This window comes from Candoia aspera, chromosome 3, assembly GCF_035149785.1.
Source record: "Candoia aspera isolate rCanAsp1 chromosome 3, rCanAsp1.hap2, whole genome shotgun sequence".
Classification (NCBI taxonomy): Eukaryota; Metazoa; Chordata; class Lepidosauria; order Squamata; family Boidae; genus Candoia; species Candoia aspera.
In genome coordinates this window covers 34057024-34068963 of record NC_086155.1, presented here as the reverse complement: position 1 = coordinate 34068963, position 11940 = coordinate 34057024, and the positions used below count along the sequence as shown (strand labels likewise).

General features: G+C 40.1%; 1 protein-coding gene across 1 annotated transcript; it reads right to left on the bottom strand.

Annotated features, from left to right (window-relative positions):
- Positions 1–443: 443 nt before the first annotated feature.
- On the bottom strand, positions 444–11940 carry TIMM17A (translocase of inner mitochondrial membrane 17A). Its single transcript, XM_063297327.1, has 6 exons — positions 11778–11940; positions 10282–10381; positions 5867–5930; positions 4284–4412; positions 2532–2642; positions 444–2119 (listed from the first exon to the last, which is right to left on the bottom strand). Exons 1-6 carry the CDS (start codon positions 11801–11803, stop codon positions 2049–2051), a joined length of 501 nt encoding a protein of 166 aa, XP_063153397.1. The 5' UTR covers positions 11804–11940; the 3' UTR covers positions 444–2048.

Below are 11940 nucleotides of genomic sequence, written 5' to 3'. Positions count from 1 at the left end.
TTGTTTAGTGATTATTGGGACCAGAAACTGGGTTGTTAAGCAAAGCTGTTGCTAAATGAAACTGTGACTGTGCTTATGACCTTACTTCAGCTTTCCTTTGCTTTACAGACCTGCAAAGGTCGTAAATGTGAGCCTTGATCGCAAAGTTCCTTTTTCATCACCATAACAACTGCAAACAGTTGCTGTATGAGGCAGTCGCTAAATGGGGGCTACCTGTATTTGTAAGTTATAAACGTACCCTAATTCAACCTACCATACAGTACTCTATATGGTCTTCCAGGTAAAAAAGGCTGTGCACCCCATGTGTATACTATCACAATTGTACCATACCTCAAAAATACCTTCAAAGTTGTTCATTCTCTCGTATCATTCATTTCAACTGTGGTTCATCTTAAGCAGAAATTTGCAGGGATAAAACACACATAAAAAATCCAAATAATGCATAATTTGATAATTGTGAATTTATTGCTGCTAACTACTTAGAATAAATAGTTTATCCAAAAATCTTAAATCATAGCTATTATTGAATCCTGTTATGCCATTGACATATAAATTGTCCATACAACCTGGGCTGTATTTTAGACTACAGATAGGAACTCCCATGACTGAAAACTGTTCCCTATGGAAAATAAGTTTAAGATCTGTCTTTTCTATTAAGGTAAGCATTTAATTATACAACATAAATGATCTGAAGTGGTCCAACCCAGCCACAGTTCACCCCTCAGGACAATGCAGAAAGGACAGAAAGCTGATACATGTGTGAATCCTTACAGAACCTGCATTTTAAAATGGAACAATGAGACAAAGTTGCTATTGGAGGGCAGTAATTTAATTTTAGCTTTGCCAATAGCCTGTTCTGTGTTGCCAGTTTTTTGCAACTAGTATCACCCAAATAAGATCTATAATAGGGCTGTTTGGTGCTTTGGATTAGTAGGAAGAAAGTGTTCTGGAGTGCATTTGGGTATGCATGTAGCAACTCCAGAACCAAATAAGTCTTTTCTCAAGATCATGCCATTATGGAGGGCAGCCATGCAATCCTAGAAAGACATGGCTGTTTTAACAAAAGTTGCCAACACCCCCAGATGTGGAGCACTGCACACCCCTATATTCTTATTTTATTTCAACTATTTAGCAAGTTTATACAGTCTTTTGTCTTGTTAAAACAATTCTTCATTCTCATGTTGAGTCTTAAAACAGGCAATATATTTATATTCTTTGCGTAATTGCATGGGAAAAATTAGTAAGCCCATTTAAAACAGACAAATGCTGAAAATACACAAGCTGCAGATATGACTGATATGAGGGATAATAAGAGTTGCTTTGCAGATAGGTTAAGGAACTTTATACATGCAAATTACACCATCTGATCACAAACATTTCATCCACTGTTACATGAACAAGACTTATTCTGCAAGGATTAAAAAAGCTCAAGAAAAAAAATAGATTTCTTGCCAAGACTAGTTCTTGATTCTTTAAACATTTCACAAAGAAAGTTCATCCGTACAGATTTATGGACTCCCACTGTAGTTTCTGCCAATATAATGCATCCTTTTAAATATTCAGTAGAGAGCTATTATGATTTTCCTTAATATATCCATCTCACTACTGGGAGTTATATTAATATTGTAAGGAAATTAAAAGGAAATTAAACATTCCTCCTTTGCTTAGCACTTCTCACTCTGATTATCTGGAAGGAAACGCAAAGCAGCCCACTGCAGATGTCTGTTACTGGCACACATTCTTCTAATGAATTAGGTAGTTTTGATATGACATGGTTGTTATATCCCCACTGATGTAATCTGCATTACACTGAAAAGGCCACGGATCCATACGTTGCTTGGTCCTTAAGGCAAGAAATAACTATGGAATTTGCAGGCATCTCATATCTATTTTACAGTGATAGATTCTTGCTCATAATCTTTTAAATATTGTGAAAAATACAGTTAAAGCAACATGTACACATCCAATGAAAAGTCTTCAAATGAGGCTGCATTTTGCTTGTCCTTTTAAAGGCAACAAGTTTAAAGTTCAACAGGAAACAGAAGAAATCATTGGTACTGCCTATAGTCTCCAAAGGGAGAGGCTTGTAACTGAGATGGGTCTTCAGAAAGCTGAGGACCTGTAATTAAAAAAAAAAAATCATTTAACCCTCTGCAGAATATTGCTGTACTGGATATGTTTTCAGAGGGTCATGGGAGAAAATTGATGTTCTCAGGGCATGATTGCGCAATTGGGAATGCACCCACAGTTAGAAAACTACTGTCATGTGTTTAGAACTAGAATTGACAACTCTATGGAACCATTATTACACAACTTTTTGATGCCTGTTATGTGAAAGTGTTAAAGGTTTGCAGATAATTTTAAGAATCCACAATATTTTACTTTGAATGCTTGCAATCCACTCTTGTGAAAATAACTCCCACAATATTTAATGAAATTTAAAAAGAAGTGAAATTGTTTGTCAGTAAGAAAGTAAAACATCAAGTTTTACAGCATGTTATATTATATCCTGAACTAAGCAAATGTCTTACCATTTGGAAACTGTGCAGATGCAAATCTTGTTAACAGGATACCTGCTCCTTCAATTAAAGCTAAAAGAATTCCTCCCATAGCTGCAGACCCAACCATGGCAATTGGTCCATCTGATAAAGGGTTTTTAAAAAAAGATTTAAAATAATTTTAAAAAATCATTCTATAACAAAACACCAGATTACATGCTCCGTTGGAAATGTCAACCATGTTTGATGATAATAACAACAATAATTTATTCAATGCATATGCCCCCTGACTCCCAGTGACTCCGGCAGTTTACAATTGTTAAAACATTTTAAAACAAAGAACAATGCAGGTAGTCCTCCCTTAACTAAGGTAATTGGGACCAGAATTTCTGTCACTAAGCAATGCAGTCATAAAGCAAAATGTCACATGACTGCATCACTTAGTGCCACCACTCCTGGCAATCCCCCTTGCTGTCATTAAATGGATTTTACCAGTTGTTAGCTGAGCACCCACCCCAACCAAAGCCGTTCCAGGCTCCCTCCCAGCCCCGGCTTCAGTAAGGCAAGGGACTGCCTCCAACTCCCCCCACCCTCCTATCTCCCCCCCTCTCTACCCTTTTGGCCGCCCTATACCTGCCTTGCAGGGCAGCAAGCAGCCTCAGAACCGTGAGGCTCTGGAGCTGCTTGCCATGTCCCGGGAAGCCCAGGCACTCCAGCCCAGTCCCAACTGCAGTCACCCTCGCCACCCTGCACTCCAAGGCCAATACCACCCTGGCTACTGGGCCAGGCTGGGCTGGGCTTCAGCTGCAAAAAAAAAAAAAAAGCCCAAAGCAGCCCCTTTGCAAAAGCTGCTGGGTGGGGCTAAGCTAGCTTTTTTTTTAAGCGAAGCCAACTCAGCCCTGCCCAGCAGCTCTTTGCAAAGGGGCTGCTTTGAGCCTTTTTTTTTCCTTTTTCTGCAGCCAAAGCCAGCCCAATCCAGCCAAGGAGCATGGTGAAAAGGGTCATTTTGGCACGCTGCCATTCAGGGGCCGCCTTTAGCACTTTTTTCCCTTCTTCCACAGCCAAAGCCGGCCCGGCCCAGCAGCCAGGCTGGGCATGCCTTGTCAGCAGTGGGAGCGAGACGACGGCAAGGTCAGCTGGGGCAGTGAGCACAGGGCGGCAGGTGCCCAAAAAGGCATAGATGGAGGGGAGAGATAGGAGGGTGGGGGAGTTGCAGTGCCTCTGTGGTTGAAGTGCGAGCAGGCTGCCAAGCGCCCAAATTTTGATCACATAACCGCAGGGGCGCTGCAATAGCCGTATCTTCAGGCACCAGTCGTAAGTCCATTTTCTCAACACCATCATAATTTCAAACAGTCACTGAATGAATGGTCATTAAGCAAGGACTACCTGTACAAAAAACACAAAAACAACACAAAACAAAAGAACAACAGTGGCAATAAACTAAACCCAGAGGGGAACAGAAAGGAAGAAAGGGGCATCAGTCATCCTCTGCAAAGGCCTGGGCAAAGATGGAAGTGTACAAACTAAAAAACACTGAAAATAAACAGTGTGGATTCTTTCTAGCAGGCGTTTGCAAGCCCTGCAGCCCAAAGGTCACATACAGTATATCATGCCAAAACTTTAGGTGCAACCACCAGACCCTTTCAAGAAATGTTAATGTTGTAGAATAAGGATAATAAAAATATACATTGATAAAGTCTTGTTATATTTTTTATTATCTGTCAGAAATGAAAAAAATGCTCATTCTCAATTTGCCATAGGCAGTATCGCTAAAATAGTCCTTACTTCTTGCAGCTAAAATGGCCCCTGTTAAGGCACCACTGGTAATAGAATTCCAAGGATCTTCTTTTCCTCTTGCTTTCACCATACTGCAGTCAATCATGGAGAAGAGACCACCCCAGATAGCAAAGCTACCTATTTGAATGAAAAATAATTCAAAACTGATAACCAAAGTTATCAGACATTTTTTTATTTAAGTTCTTGGATACAGGGTACCATGATCCTGGCAAAGGAAGCTACAGAAATTTCATTTTAAGCTCAAAAAGGAGTAGAATCTATGGTTATGAAGAAACGTATCAAACATTCAAGAATTTAACACAAAAAAGGAAGTATAAGAATGCTCACCAGAGCTCCTTAGAGATATTCCAAAGGGCAAGAGCATCTGATTAAAATCTGTATCTCCTTAATTCCTCAAAGCAGTTTACTTAATAAATAAAAGGCAATCCTTTGATATCTTCTTTTGAGCCAGTTTTGACTCCTGGCAATTATATGGACAAGGCCATGAATGTTCAAGGTGACTTTTCGGAAGTGGTTTGCCACTGCTCTTTCCTAGGGCTGACAGTGATTGGCTCAAAGCCACCCACTTGGCTTTTGTGCCTAAGGCATGATTAGAATCAGGTCTCACCACTCCTAGCCCAGGGCCTTAATCTCTAGGCCAAACTAACTCTCAGTTCATACATTAAATGCTGCTAATCTACCCTCTTTTTCCTATCTTAAAAACATTATTTTGTTCTCTTATTGGAATTTAACACACTCATATTTTCTCAAACATACATGGACATACAAGGATGCTTCTTGAAAGTACTGATCTATGCTTCTAAAAAACTGTTTCCCTACTCAGACAGGAAAGAAGAAATCTACTTTCTATCCAGGCAACAAAAACTTTTCGAAGTATGAATCTGGATAGATAACCCACCATGTGTTCTTTTCTCCCTGCTTAGGCAGACAGGGCACTTGAAAGAGGTGGTCTTCCTTCTCCACCCAGGAAGGGAATGCTCAAGTAAAAAATATACTGTATTGACAAATGTGATATGAGTGTTGCCTACTCCTAATTTTAAAGAAAACAGGCTTTTGTTCCCTTCTTTCCATTGTCAAAAGCCACTGGTAGTTAATGGCGCAGCTGAAAAAAGCAAACCTGCTCACTTTAAAAAAAAAATCAAATAGCTACTCCAACTGGATTTATGTTCTATATACATCTTTAAAGTGTGCATACACTTCACTGAATCCCATGTAATTTAAGAAGATTGCATACGCTAGCTTGTATATTTCATTTTTTTAAAAGTAATCTGAACTTTCTATTAGTATGAAACAGTGCATTTCATGAAGTAACTGAACACAGCTGGAGTGAAAGTTAGCATAGCCAGTAAACCTCACAGTACCAAAAGCTGGTATTACATGGGGAAATGTATAAGACAGTGCAAGGAAAAGCCTCAAACATAGCAGAAGACATGCTGCCCCTGAATAACTAATTTGCTATAGTACCCCCTTCTTCAGTTATATATGTACTAAAGATAAAACTATGTCCCTCGAGAAATGTTATCAGTTTTCTTTTTACAGCAGAAAAGGAAACAATAATGTACAATAATTACCTCCCAGCTGTGGTGCTCTGGTTTTAATAGCCGTCAAACTACCCCGCAACCGGTAATTTACGCCCTGGAAGAGGTAAAAATACACTATAGGAGCAGTACCAAAGGTTTTTATTCAATTTACAGTCTACAGAGTCTAATCTATGATCTTGAGACTGATACACTAAGTTGAAATTCCACGCATCACCATCCTATAGCCTAAAGTATCAAGAAAGCACTTTGATTAAATGGCTTGAGGCTAAAATAGGCTGGTTCACTGATCATTTATATAAGGTCTGTGTGATAAAAGACAGAGTAAATCGAAAACAGTGAATCTTATATTATGTACTTTATGTACTTATGTACCTTAAACCAATTTTTCATGGATTACAGTCCAATTCATCAGAGGCACAGAGAATAGTCCTGTGAGTGGTATATTATATATATACACACAACTATTGTGGTGGGGCAAAAAAAAAAAAAAGGTTGCTGTGGAATCAGATGGTTGTACAAATGTGATAAATAAACATAATAAGAAAGGTGGGTAATGGTGAAAAGAAAGATGAAAGGCAAACTTGCTTTAGAAATGACTAAACAAAGGATTGTAACTCAGTCCTCCAAGTCCTTCGCCCTGTTTTGTACAGTTTTACTCTGCCCTGATGTTTCAATTTTAATTGATCATATTGATCTTGTATTTCTTACTTCCTAGCCAAACATATGCAGGCTTTATTGGAGTTAATAATTGTACTAAAAACCAACTTTAATAGAAAGATTGTAGAACATTGTGTAAATTCTACCTTTAGTCCTAAAACTAGATAAAGAGAACCCACTTAAACAAATGAATCAAAAACATTATATTTGTTCATTTATTTTTTGAAGAAAATGATCCAAAGCTACATATTTGTGTGTGGCAAAAGTATGTCAACCTCTAGGATTATCAGTGCATTTGAAGGAGAAATTGGAATCAGGTGTTTCAATCAATGGGATGATAATCAGGTGTGAGTGTGGGAGGTCCTGCCTTATTTAAAGAACAGAATTCTGGGGATTCACTATCGAAGTCTGATCTTCACAAAACAGGTATGTGGAAGTGTGTCATGGCTTGAACAAAGGAGATTTCCAAAGACCTCTGAAAAACAGTTGTTGATGCTCACCAGTCTGGTAAAGGTTACAAAACTATTTCCAAAGAGTTTGGACTCCACTGGTCCACTGTCAGGCAGATCATGTAGAAAGGGAGGCAATTCAACACCATTGTTACCTTCCCCAAGAGCGGTTGACCAAGATCACACCAAGATCAAGGTATGCGATACTCCAGGAAGTCTCAAACAACCCCAGGGTATCATCTAAGGAACTAAAGGCCTCTCTTGCATTGGTGAATGTCAGTGTTCTTGACTGACACCATCAGGAGAACACTGAACAACAATAGTGTGCATGGCAGGGTTCCAAGGCGAAAGCCACTACTCTCCAAAAAGAGAGTTTGCAAAAGACCATGTGGATAAGTCAGAAGGCTATTGGAAAAATGTTCTGTGGCTGGATGAGACCAAAATAGAACTTTTTGGCTTGAATGAAAAGCATTATGTTTGGCAAAAGGTAAACGCTGCCTTCCAGCATAAGAACCTTATTCTATCTGTGAAACATGGTGGTAGCAGTGTCATGATTGAGGCCTGCTTTGCTGTTTCTGGGCCAGGACAGCTTGCCATCATTGATGGAACTATGAATTCTGAATTGTACCAGCAAATTATACAGGAAAATTTCAGGGTATCTGTCTATGAACTGAAGCTCAAGAGAAAGTGGGTCACGCAGCAAGACAATGGCCCAAAACACACAAGTCGTATGACCAAAGAATGGTTAAAGCAGAAGAAAGTTAATGTTTTGGAATGGCTGAGTCAAGGTTCTGACCTTAATCTTATAGAAATGTTTTGGAAGGACCTGAAATGGGCAATTCATGCAAGGAAGCCCAACATCCTAGAGTTGAAGCTGTTCTATAATTGGTTCTCCAAGCCAATGCTCAGGATTGATTAAAAGTTATCAGAAACATTTAGTTGCAGTTATTGCTGCCCAAAGGGGGCACACCAATTACTGAAAGTAAAGGTTTACATATTTTGCCACACAAATATGTAGCTTTGCAACATTTTCCTCAATAAATAAATGAACAAGTATAAAGTTTTTGATTTATTTGTTTAATCAGATGCTCTTTATCTAGTTTTAGGACTTCGGTGGAAAACATCACGTTCTAGGTCATATTTATGCAGACATATTGAAAATTCAGAAGGGTTTACAAACTTTTAAGCACCACTGTATATACAGGTCCACTGGAGTGATAGTAACATGAGTATTGAAAGCATCTGGATTAAGAGGAAAGGGCAAACTAACAAAAGGGGCACCTTACTAAGAGTTTGTTATAGACCACCAAAATCCAGTCAGAAGTAGGTGAACATGTATTAAAGCAGATAACAGAAGCCTCAAAAAACCATTAAGTGATTGTGATAGAAGACTGCAGCAACTAAAACATCTGTTGGAAGACTCATTTTGTCAAGATGTCAGATAAATCCTTGATTTGCTTTGGTCATAATGTTCTGTTTCACTTGGTAAAAAACAGTCATAGACCATGGATTTTAGAAATGATGATTTTAATAAACTAAAAAAAATAAGGAAAAAAACCTTAGGGGCTAAGGTATTGTAGATGGCTGGGACTTCTTTGAACAGAAATTAAGGATTTAAGTCTTAAACAATATCAGTGAGAAGGCAAACTAGGAAAATCTAAAGGAGCCAATGTGGTTGAATAGGCTGTTACTAAAGAATTATGCTCATTGGAATTGGAAGGAAGAGTTAATTATCAAGGAAGTCTACAAAACTTCATCTTAGAAACATAGGAATAAGATCAGGAGAGCAAAAATGGAAAATGAGCTAAGGCTAGCAAGAGAAGCAAAAACTAGCAAGAAGGGCTTCTTCAACTATGTTAATAGCAAGAGGAAGACAAAGAATGGAGTGGGTCACTGCTTGATCCAAATGGAGAAATCTTAGCAGATGACTAAGAAACAGCAGGGGAACTATTTTACCTCTGTATTTACATCCAAAGGAAATAGTGATTTGAGTAGCATAGACTGGAAATGAACACAGCAAAAGAGGATGCAGGTCAGTAAGGATGTGGTAAAGGATCTTCTAGTTAACTCGAATGCCTTCACATCCACGGACCCTGATGAAATACACTATACAATATTGAAGGATCTGGCTGAAGAGCTGTTGGGACCTCAGTCAGTTATCCCTGAAATATTCTGGAGAATTGGGGAAATACCAGAGGACTAGAGAAGAGCAAACATACTGTAGTCTCTCTCTTTAAGAAAGGGGGAAAAAGTACATTCCCAATCATTATTGACCAGTGAGCTGAACATCAATAGCTGGAAAGGAGTTACAGCAGAGAATAAAGCAACCCATTTGTAAGCATCTTGAAACAGTGCTGTGATTGATACATCAGCATGGCTTTGTCAAAAATAAGTTGTGTGAACTATTGCAACATGCTCTACATGGGGCTGTTCTTGAAGAGCATTCAGAAGCTGCAGCTGGTCAGGAATGCAGCAACATGGACAGTAATGGGTGCATCACAGTACACCACAAAACACTACTGTTGTGTGAGTTGCACTGGCTCCCAGCTGACTTCTGGGTGCAACTGAAGGGACTGGTTGTCACCTTTAAATCCCTACATGGCATGAGGCCAGTTTAGTTGTGGGACTGTCTATCCCCAGTGGTTTCTGCCTGTCCCACTAAATCTGACAGGGTGGGCATGTTTCAAGATCTGGCAGGGCCTTGGAAGCATGCCTTCTCTGTCATGGTGCCTGCCTTATGGAACAGCTTCTCCCAGAGACACAGGTGGCCCTGACCCTGTTGGCCTTCAAGAAAGCAGTGAAGTCCTGGCTTTTCCCTCAGGCACTGGAGCTGGGATACTGAAGGAACTGGCATAGTGTGGTTGATGGATTAAGTTTTATTGGGGCCTCAACATTGTTTTAAATGGTTTTTTGTTTTAATTATATTGAGTTTTGATTCTTGTTTGCCCCCCAGAGTTCCTTCTAGTACATGGGTGGCTATATATGTTTGCTTAATAAACATATAAAAATGAACACGTGTGAGTTCTTCACCTCTGGAGAATTTTAAGAAGAGGCTGAGCAGCCACCTCTCAAGGATGGTTTAATTGGTTTTTCTGCAAATTGCTACATGATACTTGTGGTCCCTTCCAACTCCACAATTATATGATTTTATGATTTCAGAGAAATAGGGATTGTTTTTTAAATGTGGTTCACATAGTACACATAAATAAATATAACATTATATATTATTTTTATGTATTCATAAAATATAATAAATTATTTGCACTGAACTCATTATTTCCAAACCACAGTGTATAAAATAATCATAAAACTTATCATCTAGAAATTATTTTAACTCACCACTGGGGAATTTCTGAATCCTTTGATGGCTTGAAAGATGCCTCCACCAATGGCTCCCATTGTGAAAGCACCACCACAATCATCCACTATTCTCCAGGGGCTAAAGAAAACAATACATATATTAAAAATCATGTAAACATACCATAGCAAACAATTCCAGTTTACTTCGGTTTCAATTTATTATGGCCATTAGCCCGCTGACAAATACACACACACAAAAAGCCAAATCAAAAAACAAACACAGTATACGCTTCAAGAATTTTTTTATTATTCATTGTGGATCCCTTGCCACAGTCTTGAGGCTAGGTAACAAAACTTTGCAACATTATATTTTACATAAAAGATCTTGTCTGCAAGAAGGAAATCAACACAGAAGTCATCTGAATGGCCTAGGGCTGCTACTAAAAGAAAGAAAATAAGATGACTGTGCTTTGTCAAATAAAATCTACAGTATAAAAGGAGACATGTGACTGATTCAACTTCTTCTGTGCCACACAGATAAAGATAATGCGCTAAAGCACTGTGGTATCTGCATTGTAACAATGCTGAGGGGAGGGCATTGCAACATGCCCTAATAAAGGCCCACTGATATTTTTGTTTTATCAATGTATTAAGACAGGAAACTGCATCTCCAATTAAAGATTCTGGTGTCTTGCAGAAGCTGGGTAATTGGTTCGCATTACTGATTAAGTGCCATCATCATATATTTCTGTTTGCATTTGCCAATTAATATGTCTCAGCACAAGCATGCATACTAATATCTTTCAGCATAGCTATTTTACTGGCCAATTTTAATCATTCAAAGTATCCATAGCTGTTTGAGAAAGTAACACACACTTTCTTCGTCAGGCAAAAATCTACCTAATTTTCTTCTGCAAGAATGCCAGCAACCAGGAGGTACTGTATTATAATTAACAGCAGAGATGGGGATATACAGTATATCAACACCCCTTGCTTTTGATCAGCTGCTGGGAATTGTTCAGTAGTTCTGCAACATTTGGGGACCACCGACTCTCCTGCCTCCAAGTAGAGGATGGACTGATGTTTACAGATGCCAAACTTGCCAAAAAGGCAAGGAGTATCTCAGGGCACGTCCAACCTAACAAAGCCTCGCGCAGCCATTACGTTCCACGTCCCTCCTCTCCGCTAGAGGTCGAGACGCTTCCCCGTCAAAGGCCTCCCGGTTCCGGCCACTTAAAAGGAGCGTAGCCGAAGCTGCCTCTTTTGGATCCCTTGCCGATCCACCTTCAAGGGAGCCGCGTATCCACCTTCAAGGGAGCCGCGTATCCAAGGATACTCCAAGCCCTTGCCCTCTACAAGGAACGAACGACTGACCCACCCGTCCCTCACCCCAAGGTGACCGGCCGCACGCCGCGGCAGGAAAAAGGACAGCGGCGCGGTCCCTTAAGCGCCCCCATTAAGGACGGAGCCGGTCCCGGCTCTGGAGAAAAGGCAGGCAGGCAGGGAGGGAGGCCGGGGTCACGGCCACTGCTTACCACGGCTCTCGCGCGTACTCCTCCATTTTCGTCCCGGCTTCCACACGGCCGCGTGACGCGCAGAGTCAGACGCTTGCCGGCTTGTGAATCGGGCGGCTTTCGGGCCCCGGCGACGCGAGGCGCAGCCATTGGCCGCCGACCTGAAGGGGCCGGGCTCAACTAA